General features: G+C 44.9%; 1 protein-coding gene across 3 annotated transcripts in view; it reads right to left on the bottom strand.

The window, feature by feature from the left end:
* Nucleotides 1-12111, bottom strand: part of NECAB1 (N-terminal EF-hand calcium binding protein 1) — a 71555-nt gene that overhangs the window by 17546 nt on the left and 41898 nt on the right. For all 3 annotated transcript variants that reach the window (XM_081069916.1, XM_081069915.1, XM_081069917.1), the window contains exon 6: nucleotides 211-347. In XM_081069916.1, coding sequence (XP_080926042.1) covers nucleotides 211-347 — 137 coding nt within the window. The remainder of the gene's footprint in view (nucleotides 1-210; nucleotides 348-12111) is intronic.

The raw sequence follows: 12111 nt of genomic DNA, 5'->3' as shown, positions 1-12111 counted from the left end.
AATGTGTTGAAGATATGAGGAGCAGTAAGAGGAGAAGGAGAACGGTCTCTTTAGAGGCAGACACAAGCACCCCGTGGCGGCCCCTGCTGTCCTGTTTGAATATGTTAATTCTCAGTTTTAGTTTTCACAAGTGTCAGTACAATGCCCCTCATCTGGTTTTCTGTAAACACAGTTCACTAAAGAGACATAATGTGAAAACATTTAACTTGCCTTTCTTGACGGGTTTGCTCCTCAGTAGTTTCCATGGCACATTCCAGAGAATTCTGGAGAGACTGCAGCTGATTCAAGGTCTCCTTCAGTAAAAATCGAGTTACAAATTGTTCCAAATTGGAGGCCTCTTGGTAGTTCTAAGGACGACAAAACACATGCCATTAGAAGCATGGCAGGGAAAGATAACTAGAAATCGTTTTCCCCCCAAGTACCCATCAATCTCAGCTTCATCTTCGAAAAGGTGAGACAGGGGAGAAGAGACCCACCCACCCACCAGAAGCTGAATAAAAGTGCTGCAGAAATGACTGGATTAGCCCATCTCTAAGTGACCTGCCTCAACTGGGGAAAAAGACAAGATTCAGTAGAATTATGGAACAGAAAATGGTAGGAAAATAAAAAATATCTGAAAAGAGGTTGGAATGTGACTACACAGGGTTTGTTCTGTTTCATTTACATGACGATGGTGCCATCGTGTCATTTGTTACCAAGTAAATGCAGTCATGTTTCAGCAATTGGCTTATTTCCCTCTCCATGTATTTATTATGCCTCATCTATAGTGTACTGAAGTGGAAATAATTACATGCAGTTATCTCACAATTCAGCATGTGTTGGGCTCAGAATATTTAAACAGTTTTGTAAATGTGCTCTGTCCCTCCCTCGGGAGGGACACCTGAACTCCATGTGCCTGTCACTTGCAGTACAACACCGCAGCTACTGGACGCTCCGGGCATGTCATCGGCCCCAGGTCAAGCGACATCTCCACAGAAACGAGTTACCCTTGCCCAGCACGGTCTGGGTTGCGGACGCTTGTCCTCCACAGTTTCAGGGAGAACCAAGAAACAAGACAACCAGAGCAGCATGGGGTGAAGTGGTGCCAGAAGCCGGTCCTGGTGCTGGAACAGCCAGCTAAGCCTGACTCAGAGCCTCGGCTGGGAACAGTACATATGAGTTCAGCGAAGGACAAATTTATGTGGCTTTGCCGCTAAACAAAATGATGTTTTTCATGGTTGAAAAGAACAGTGGTGACAGATAATGCCAGGGGACACAATGTGCTGGGGAACCTTAATGACAGTTGTGCCCAAACTGAGAAGACTTAGTTATTTTATCTTTCAAGGTCTCGGCTTTCTCACAACTCAGACTAAACAACTTTGGCACATTCCAGCTTACACATATTTTGTGCTGTCATCACCTCTAAAGCCGGGAATACTGGACCTGCAGCCTCCTAATGTACTTTACTTGAGAATTCTTCTGTTAGCAGAATGTCACAGAAAACCTAGTTTCCTTCCCAATTTGAAATTGTAAAAGGTTTCAATCAATCATCAGTCTCTTTTCAAATTCACTTTCTGCAGGTAAACAACAGAAAATTTTTGTATCAACTATATTTAATGGTCTTATTTACAAATAAAAAATTTTTATACCTTTAAATTCTACCCAAGAAACTAACCATAAGACAAAACATTACATGCTCATAACAACATAAGGCATTTTGGTGAGTTACTTCAAGCTAAAAAACTATACAAAATATTTTATTTGATCAAATAGCTTGCTAAATATTTTCTGTGAAAATAAGTTTCTGTGAAACTTATTTCTCAGTTTTTTGTTTTTTAATTGAGTAAAGCTTTCCTTTGAGATGAAAAGGAAATGTGATAGAAGAAAGGTGTTCTTGATTCTTTCCCCACAGTCATTTCCATTTTCTAGAGCATATGTTGAAATGAAAGTGGTTACAATGAGGAGAAGACATAATTACGTGGTCAGAGATTCTGCAAGTAGTCACTGCGACTGGTGTGCAGCGTGACTGACCCAAAGCAAATGACGGGCGCTTTACAGCTGCTTGTGGGCAGTCTGGCAAGTGAAAGACGTGCCCACCTACTGAGCAATGCAGCCCCACACCGGCCTCCTGCTGCTCGCATTTAAATGTTAAGCGTTTGTCCTGGCAGCACTATGGGAATGAAACTTTTTTCCAGTTACCCACTTGAAACACTGCAGTCACTGAAGTCAGACACCAAGGTCATGCTGAGACCTCTGCAGGCCTCTCTGGCCCACACAGAGGCTCACCGATATCTGCTTGTTTGCAGAGAAACGCCTGCGAGCTGAGAACTCACTGTGTTTGCTCGCAGTCTTGGTGACATTAGCCTTAGGTGTATGGACGGCTGGCTGTACGGCGCTGTGTGATCACAGCAAAGTTACACACTATCGTGCTGAGACTTTCATCTTGCTCTGCAGAGTCTGCTGTCCTCACTGGGACACTCCAGATGACACTGGGCAACGCACAACCAGCTGGTCCACGTGGCAGACATGCTGAGGCCCTGACACTAAAAGGGCTGGTGGGCGGGCTTAAGGCTCTGCACAATTACGCGTTCTTGGCTGATTATGAAGATCTGCTCTTATGCGCTGCCCGCCCGTTGGGGAGGAAAACAGATCTTTCCCTGTGGCTTCTGCTCATCCTCCCAGAACAGCTCATGGCACCATCTCTGTACAGCCTTCCCTGCCCCACACCCACCACCTCTCCTCGTAGGAACAGGCAGGCTCCCTGCCCTCTGTGTTCCTGCAACACCCTTCCTTTTCTCTGCCTGCGGAACAGAATTTGTCGTTTCACACTGTAAGCTGTCGGTTACTTCATCTCCCCCGTCTCCGGCCAGCTCTTTAAAGGGAGGCAACACGTCTTAATCATCTCCACCTTCAGAATGCCCAGAATGAAACCTAGCTCGTGGCAGCTCCCCACAATCGCTTAAAGGGTCTTGCAAAACGGGGACCAGCTGGAGACTCGCTGGAGCGCCCTGGCCGCCCCCTGGCACCAGCTGCCTGCCCGGCGTCCTACCCCTGCTGGCAGTGCGTGCTGCTGCCCAGCCTCCTGCTCACGTGGGCTCTGCAACAGAGAGAAACACAACTTTGTTCTGAACAGACTGCTGGTCTTCAGCTCACTTTCTGGGCCATTTGTCAGCCTCTTTCCTCCCCTATTCTGGACCCAGGGTTTAGGACTGCAGACCCAGGAGGCACAGGTCCATTTTCCTGCTCGTTCTCTCAGATACACACAGGTTCCTTAGGAAGACAAAACAAGCAGATGGAAAATTCAATAGGTAACAAGCTGGAAAAGGTCAAAGCCTGGCCCTTTTTATTCTCAACAAGTGTGTTGGTTGTAATCTTTGCTTGCTGAACTCCCTGATAAGCCAACTGATATGTTGGCTTAAGGCATATGTTGCTTTGAACAAAACCTGGAATTTGAGAGACTGACAAAACCCACTTCTACTAGTCTAAGAAAGCAGTAAAAACATGTACAGGTGGTATCCAATAGCCAGATTCTGCCTCTGGTTTCAAATACAGTTTAGTCCTTCATGTATATTAGCAAGGAGATGAACAGATGTTTCTCAGGTCTTAAGAACATTCCAGCAGTGCAAGGTGGCAACACGGCCTCATGACTATTTTCATCTGTGTGGCTGGAAAGCCAGAATGTCCACATGTCGGTGTGACGAGCTAGAACAGGGCTAGGATTCCTTAAAGTAAAACCCTGAGCATGACAACTGCTTTCAAGTCAGGTTTCTTAGGGACTGCTATGCGTCTGAACTGTCAACAGTTCTCATAAAGAGAAATCTTAACTGTTGGGTGATTGGAGGGGGGGGGTCTCAGCTATTAATCCTCTGAATTCAATGTGACAGTCTGAGCACCAGTCTTCCCTTTTGTATGTGCCCAATGGCATGTGCTTCAGCTGTTTGCACTTAAAAATACATCCATCTTTCATGTCCACAAATATCCATTTGTAATATAATTATTAATGGCTGAGTGGTCTGTTCCATTACATTAATTTATTAATCCAATCCCATATTCTTGGACATTTAGATTGTTTATAGTAAGAAAAATCAGAAACTTTATATGATGAATATTCTTTGCACACATATTAAATTATTTCCTTAGGCAAACTCCTAGAAGCAGAACGACTGAGTGGAATTAAATGTAAAATTACAGTGTTACATACAATCACTAAACTAGCTCTCTGACAGATTAAGTCCCATTATGTTTGACAGACTTCATTTTCCTGTGTTTTTGAATACGCTGCATTATTATTTTAAGTATTTTTTATTAATAAAAGAATATTTTAGTTTCAATTTAATATTTATTGAACTACTGATAGCACAAAAACTGTAATGTGCATGTGTGTGTGACACACATGGAGAGAGGCGAGACCCTTGGCATTTGTAAGCACATAATTCATTCCTTTTCTCCACATGCAGCTCATTAATGGTATGCTTTGTATCAGAATAATCGGGGAAGTTTCAGGAAAAGAGGCAACTGTGGTGTGCTTGGAAGAGGATGGGCTTTGGAATCAGACTCCAGTTTCCTACTCTGAAGATAATAAGTAGGTGAGTGACAGCAGCGGGACAGCAAGGACCCCGGAGCCCTCCGGCCCCCACAAAGACGCTGACTGAGCAACAAGTCCCAACTTCCCTGTGAATAATCCAAAAACTAACTGAAAGGCTCCTGCACCTTGAGCAAACGTGAAAGCAGACTCCCTGAAGCCAACAGGGAGATTCAGGACACCTTCTCAGCAGAGACCCTGGCCCCAGCAAAGCACCGTATGATCAAGAAGCGACCATTAGCTCCCAGCCTCTCTCAGGTTTGTACACATAGCACCCCAACTTTTTGAGGGGGCTCCCCAGAGGACTGGCTTCTGTCTGGACAGTCTTGGAGCTCTGACAGGCTTGGCACAATGTGGTGCCCGGTGTGAAGCGAGATGGTGGCTTGGGCTGGTAGATGCCATAGATCCTGGCCTCTGCTCAGCACAGAGCAAAAATGAAAAATTCTAGCTCTCATCCTCTAACCTGCATAGGGACAGAGCTGGTCCCTCCATCCCATACCCCAACATCTCTAGGGTTACCCAAAGAACAACTCTTCCAGTTGAAATGAAAGGATGCTAAACAGCAACACAATAGCATAAGTAAGTATGGAACTCACTGGTAAAGGTAAATATATAGACAAATATAGAACGCTGTATTACTGTAATGATGGTCAGTAAATCATTTTTAATTCTAGGATTAAAATTAAAAGACAAATATTAAGGTTATAACCATAACTAACATGTTGAAAGATACACAATATGAATGCGTGTTTACTGTGACAACAACATAACATGTGGGTACGGGGAAAAGTTACAGTGCAGAGTTTTGGTATGTGATTAAACTAATCAGTTTAAAATAGACTGCTATCATAAAATAAAATTAAAAAATAAATAAAACAATGAATAAATAAATAAAATGGACTGCTATCACGTGAAACTAACAAAACAATTAAAAAATAGAAAAAATAAAATAGAAAAAAAAGTCAACTCCGCAATTAACAGAATGAATTTGGACCCTGATCTTATGTCATATACAAAAATCAACTCAAAATAGATTAAAGGCTTAATGTAAGACTTGAAACTGGAAATCTCCCAGAAGAAAACACAGAAGAATAGTGTCAAGACATTGGTCTTGACAATGATTTTTTTTCGCTATGACACCAACAGCATAGGCAACAAAAACAAAAAGACAAGTGGGATGACATCAAATGAAAAAGCTTCTGTATAGCAAAGGAAGCAATCAACGCAATGGGAGAAAATATTTGCAAACCATGTATCTGATAAAAGGTTAATCTCCAAGATATATAATGAACTCTTACAAATCAATAGCAAAATAATTAATAACCTGATTAAACGGACTAAGGACTTAAATAGATATTTCTCCAAAGAAGATACATGAGTGAACAACAGGCATATGAAAAAATGCCTAATACCACTAGTCATCAGGAAGCTGAAAATCAAAACCATAATGAGATGTTACATCAGAACGACTATTATAAAAAAAAAAGAGGCAAGTGTGGACGAGGATGTGGAGAAAATGGAACCTCGTACACTGTCGGTGGAAATGCAAAATGATGCAGCTGTTACAGAGGTTTGTCCAAAAATTAAACACAGATCTATGGTGACTTCTGAGTGCTTACACAAAAGACTAATGATGTCGGAGAGAGGTTAGCACGTCCTGTTCACTGCAGCACTCTTTCCAACAGCCAAGAAGCAGACACAACTTCCATGTCCCAGCTGGAGGAGTGGACGGAGACAATGTGGTGTGCACACACACAGTGGAACACATTCTGCCTTTAAAGAGAGGAAATTCTGCAATGTGTGACCACACGGACGAACCTTGAGGTCATTATGACACGTGTAATAAGCAAATGCTGGGAGACAATGACTGCCTGATTCCATTTATATGCGGCATCTAACATAGTCACATTCAGAGGGTCCAGACGTGAGGAAGGGATGGGGAGTTACTGACCGAGGGGCTCCAGGTCTCAGTGTACGAGGCTGTGCACCGCTGTACCTACAGGGGACAGGACTGCTCTGTGTAGGTAAACACGTGAGAGGAGATCTCATGTTAAGTGTGCTCACCACAGTAAGATACAGAAATTCATGAACAGTAAGTAAGAATAATAAAGACCGAGAAACATTAAGAAAGGAAACATTCTAAACCTCTATTTTCAAATGACTCTCACCACATCTTTTTTTAAATGAAGTTTTACTTTCCAGTTCATTGACTAGTCTTTACTTTGAAAAGGAAACAATATAATATATATATATCAGTACCTTTATTATTTACTGAATCTCCCATTGTAAAGATAGCCGTGTACGGTGTGTTAAAGGAGGAAATAAAAGTGCCTGCCTTTGCAGTTGTATACACTAAAATGTGTAATTCACAAACACTGACCTTACATTAACGCACATAAAACATAAAAGGGGTGCAAACGAGGTTTTAGGCAAACACTAAATACACACAGTATTTACTATTAAGGAACATTCTAGTTCTTCCATTAAATGTATATGATCACTAAAAAGTCTCATTTGGCATGAGACACATTTAATTAAGAATAGTAACAGATATCTATAGTCTATCGATGTGGAAAACAAAAGTCAGCATCAGAAAGTCACTGACTTTCATAGACAATCAGCTATTTAACCGAAGACAATGCATTATGGCCTGGAAGGGAACAGTGAATCCAAATTCCTCATTTCCAAAATGAGGTCCACACAGATTAAGGTGACTCGCTCAAGATCACAGACCTCTCCTAGACGAGGCTAGAACAGAGGTGTTCTTTTCCTGTGGCCTCCTATGGAACAGTGTTTAAAACACAAAAAGCCTTTTGATCAATTCTGGATCGGTGTTACACATCTCTGGATAGAAACAGCAAGTTCCAGCCCCATGGAGCTCAGACGGTCAGAGGCTCCGGGTTATAACACTGTGCCCGCAAGGGCACCGCTGGCAGGTAAGCTTTTCAGGGCAGAAAATGGGCAGTTAAAAGGAGGGAATATGTTATCTGAATTGCAGCCGAATTTCTCTTTCAGCTGATAGTAGCAAAGAGGCAATATAATTTCTGAAATTCAGTTTTTCTTGAGCAGAGACACTTAAATGATATCAGCCTCAAGGATTTTTCTCAGAAACAATTACAGCCTTCAGGTGAAGATTTATCAAAACCTATGCTAGAATTAATAGCTCTAGGCTGCCAGTTATCTCGTTTGTAATTTTCTATTCCTTTCATATTTGAGACAGGTTTTCTATGTTCAATATTGACTCAAACACTCAAAAACCTTAATAGTGAAAGGTAAAATTTATATTCTAGAAGAAAGAAATATAAGTTAGAACCTCACTATCAATCTACTTTTCATAACTGAAATCAAAACAGTCAAATCTTCTGAATGATTAAAGTACATTTATGTTACTGAAAAAAGTCACGAAATGGATGGAGCAGAATTAATTTGGTGAGTATGTGAACCATGACCAGCTCCAGGCGTGGGGTGCTGCAGGAGACGAAAGGACTGAGATCGTGATGAGCGTCTGATAGGAAGCTTACTGCGTCTCACAAAAGGTTCACTTTCATCAGAGGCTTAGATTGTACCTCTTTGCCATGGCAACCGCTGTAGAATCCTGTGCCTGGAAGGTTACAGCCATAACCTCAGTTATGCTCAGAGGCGGCTCTGTGCTTACAGTTAGAGACTGGACGGAAAGCATCTAATTTGAGCATTTCTACCCAATCCTGAATCATGGTTTTAATCCTCTAGGAGGATGCGATTCTGTGTTGGATGGCAGGCTTGGCCATGACCTCACAGTGTGACTTTAGGCAAGTCCATTCACTGCCCTTAGTTTTCCCTCAAATCTAGGAGATGGGAACATGGGTCTCAGCTTCTACCCCACAACAGATGGAGTCTGTGTTTACCAGTCATCCTGCTCTGGGTGGGGAGAACCATTTTTCCTCTTCTTCCCAAATGAGACGCTATTTTCTCAGGCCCACGCTACCCTCTCTCCTTGCTATCGGTCTTCAAGCAGACCAGCATGGGGAGATTTACGGTCACTGTGACGTAATCATCCTGATGTTTCACAAGACCCTTGAATCTTCCCATTTCCAGTAGATAAAGACTGAGGTCAGTTGCTTCACTTACTTATTTTCTTAATGAAATGAAGGACATGATTCTATAAAGAAAATGTAAAAACACTAAGTAAACTCCATTCCTTCTGAGGAGAGAGGGTGCCTTCACAGCACCTCTTTCAATACGAACGTGGTCTTCAAAGCTCCCAGTAAGCACTCTGTTTCAAATCCTCGAGTGTGGAACTCTGGGAAGGAATGTCTGCTTTCCTTCCCATGCTCTGTCAACCTGGATCTCAGAATATTTCCAGAACATTCTAGGAACAATGATGTTTAGCTTTGTTATTAAACTTGGCAGGACTAAGGACGTACCTAAGTTACTATTTCCTACGATGAAGGAGTACATTGTCAACCTTTCTGGGCCAAAGCAGGGCCTAGGAAATACATACGAAGACCAGGTGTGCTGTATAATGTCACATAAACACAGATGAGATCTGAGCAGCAGGTCACACACTGCAGCAGGGCCAGGTGTAGGCAGTCTGTTTTGGTGGGGTCACAGCCCCTTACTGCACATGTTTCTGTCCCGGAGTTTCTCACCTTTCTCCAGCTTGGAATTTTGGGGGTCCCACCCTCTCACTCTTAGCAAGCTCTCAACTATGGTTTGCTACGTTATTAGATAAGGAGGACGTCAGGTGGTTCCCTTCCCAGGACACCTGGGACTGGACTCTGAAAGACTGGAAAACCTGTGAGACTTAGGAGACAGGATCTCTTGAAGCTGAACTGGATGGATTTGTGGACGCTGCACGTTCCTGAATCACCCTCGGTGTAAACCGGGTCCTGCGGCAGCAGTGAAGGCTTTCGGAGAAGGGCAGACGACTTGACTAACAGCCTCCAGCAGCAGCAGCTTACAAGTGAGTTGTGACTGAATTCAGGCCCACAAAATGTCCTGCTCAAGCCATCTCTGTCCTGGTCACACGCAGGCAGCGGTGAAGGCTAAAGAATGGAGCCATTTCCAAGGCTAAAGAATGGAGCCATTTCCATATGACATGGGGCCTGTCTTATGGGCAGGCTTTGCTCTGCGGCTCCCCGTTGGCCTGGTGGGGCTTTGGCACATGCTTTTTATGCCTTTCTCCAGGTGTCAGACCTGTGTCACCTTCTGAAGATTCTTCCCTCTCCTCCTGCTTCCTGTCCCCTCGTCCCTTCCAGGAGTTCCCCCCCACCCCGCCTGCCACAATCTTTTGCACCCCTAACTCCATCGGGGCATCTGCTTTCCAGAGGAGTTGAGCAGATCAGTCCTCCATAAATGTTTGCTGTGCCACGTAAGGGGCTGTCGGGGTGAAACAGATGAACTACTGTGGGTGGGAAGGGAGGTGAGGAACCAGGCTGAGTGCCTGCCCCCTGCAGGAGCCTGACGAGTCTGGGGTAAATGAATGCCCAGTGGCTGTGACACCAAATGCTCAGGACCAGCAGGAATTACACTGGCTTCTGTGTGACAGGGCCAGGGGCCTGAGGGAGCCTGAGCTGAGCAGCTACCGACTCTGTCACCTTGGTGCGGACCAGCACGCCCCAGGACCTGCTGCTTCCATTGAACTTGAGGCCTCCTGGAGGGGTCAGCCCCAGTGGGCCCCAGACATTGAAACTATTCAGTTTTCAGGGCTCTGTGGCTTTACAGGCTCCTGAATGGTTCATATAATGTTCGATTTCACTGACGTGGGGGAATATTGGTTTCAATCCACAGGTACTAGTACCACTCAGGTCTACAGACAAGGTTATATTTGTAATTTAGATTTGGGGTCCTGAGTGATGGTGGGTGGAAGTGGGGAGCTGAGAGACAGGGCCTTGGGGTGGGCCCTGGACTTCCTTCCTGTCTGAGTCTATTCTCATAAGAAACCCCGAGGCTTGATTAAAATACAGCTCCATTGTGACATGTGTGATTATGGGCTTTTCCTAACGGTAGTGTGATTACAGAGACTTTCCAGACGTAGGAGACAATTGAAAGGCCGTTCTCTTTACCGCCTAGGGAAGCACAGATGACTGCACCAGACAGGATACCGAGCATGTAAGCGACAATACACAGCCTCTCCTATAACTCCAGCAAACAGCAAAAGGAATTCTTCTTCAAGCCAAGGCTCAAGCTCACGGCCGTCTGACCGCACCAGCCGTGGGTCCCAGGAGGCTGCCCTGACTGCTCTCAGGAGCGAAGCCCACTAGTGGGAGCGTTCCTGACTGGGCAGAAGCCGGTGCACCTGCACAAGCAGCCAGCCTCCTACGAGAGTCCGCGTCTGTGCTGAAGGGCTAACAGGCCACCCATATTTCCCCAGGGCACTGGGGCTTCATTTTCACTTGTGACACCTGATGTGCCTGTTGCTCTCTGAAATGCAGTGAGCCTCTCAAAGAACAGAGAGGGTGTTCTGTTTTTCAGTGCAAGACTCTGTGCCTTGGCAATGCCAACAGGCAATGGTGTCGGACAATCTGATGGAATCTGTTTAACATACCCTGTATGTTGATCGAGCCATGCTGACTCAATCTTCTTTTACTGAAACTGCTGGGGCCGGATATGTTACAAAATTCTGACTTTTTCTGAATCTAGAAAGGCATACCCAGCATGCACCACGACGTATCACAGTCTGCCCCCAGGACGGAAAGGAGGCCGCATTCTGTCGCTGCAGACAGTGTGTGTCCATCATGTGAATGAGCCGACGGCCCACCAGAAGCCGTGCTCCGCTCTCAGCCCTGCCCTGTACTGAGGAGTGAATTCCTGTTGGGTCTGGGTGGCTCTGTGACTGACTGTTATCAGTCTGTAAATGGCAGCCTGGTCGGTCACGCAGGACACACACACGCGTCCCTGTGCATCCAGCAGACTGGCGTTCTCCCAGGAACGAGCCAGTCGCCTCAGCGACTGACTGGGCTTCACAGGCCACCCGAAGCCTGTGTCCTTTCCCTGAAGGGAAGTTTCTGGAGTGCTACAGTTCTTGTAACACTTCAAAGAATCAGGATGGAGCCTGTCGGTTGAAGGTTTCCTTTGGAGGATGAACCTTCCAAACTTTTATTAGATGAGTAGTTTGCTGCTCTGTTGAGTTCTCTTTCTTTCTTATAGAAACAAAATGTTTTGGTTGTTCTAAGAAACAACCCATCATATCTGGATAAAGCTCCCAACCACATGCTTTGCAGTGTTTTCCAATAACAAAGGCTGAAACTTGGGCATGACCCGGAAGTAAAAGGAGAACCAGTCTCTTCTGACTCCCCAGATGGGCCCCAGACAGTGCTAGACATACAGCACACACACCTCACGTCACCCTCACAACAGCCGAGGAAAGAAGTGCAGTTGTTCACAGCTGACAAATGTGGAACGACAGGCTCACTGGGGCACCCCCTCGCAAGCAACAGGCCGGGGACCCAAGGTGACTCTCTCCCAGTTCTGACACTGTTCTTCCAGAGACACCGCTGCCTTTATGCTGATTTGCAGAGTTTGGGGGAGGACAGTTCCCATATGTTCGTGTAAATGAGTGACCTCTGCAG

Source organism: Rhinolophus hipposideros (genome assembly GCF_964194185.1).
Source record: "Rhinolophus hipposideros genome assembly, chromosome: 13".
In the NCBI taxonomy this organism is placed as follows: domain Eukaryota; kingdom Metazoa; phylum Chordata; class Mammalia; order Chiroptera; family Rhinolophidae; genus Rhinolophus; species Rhinolophus hipposideros.
This window is presented reverse-complemented; position numbering and strand designations above follow the sequence as displayed.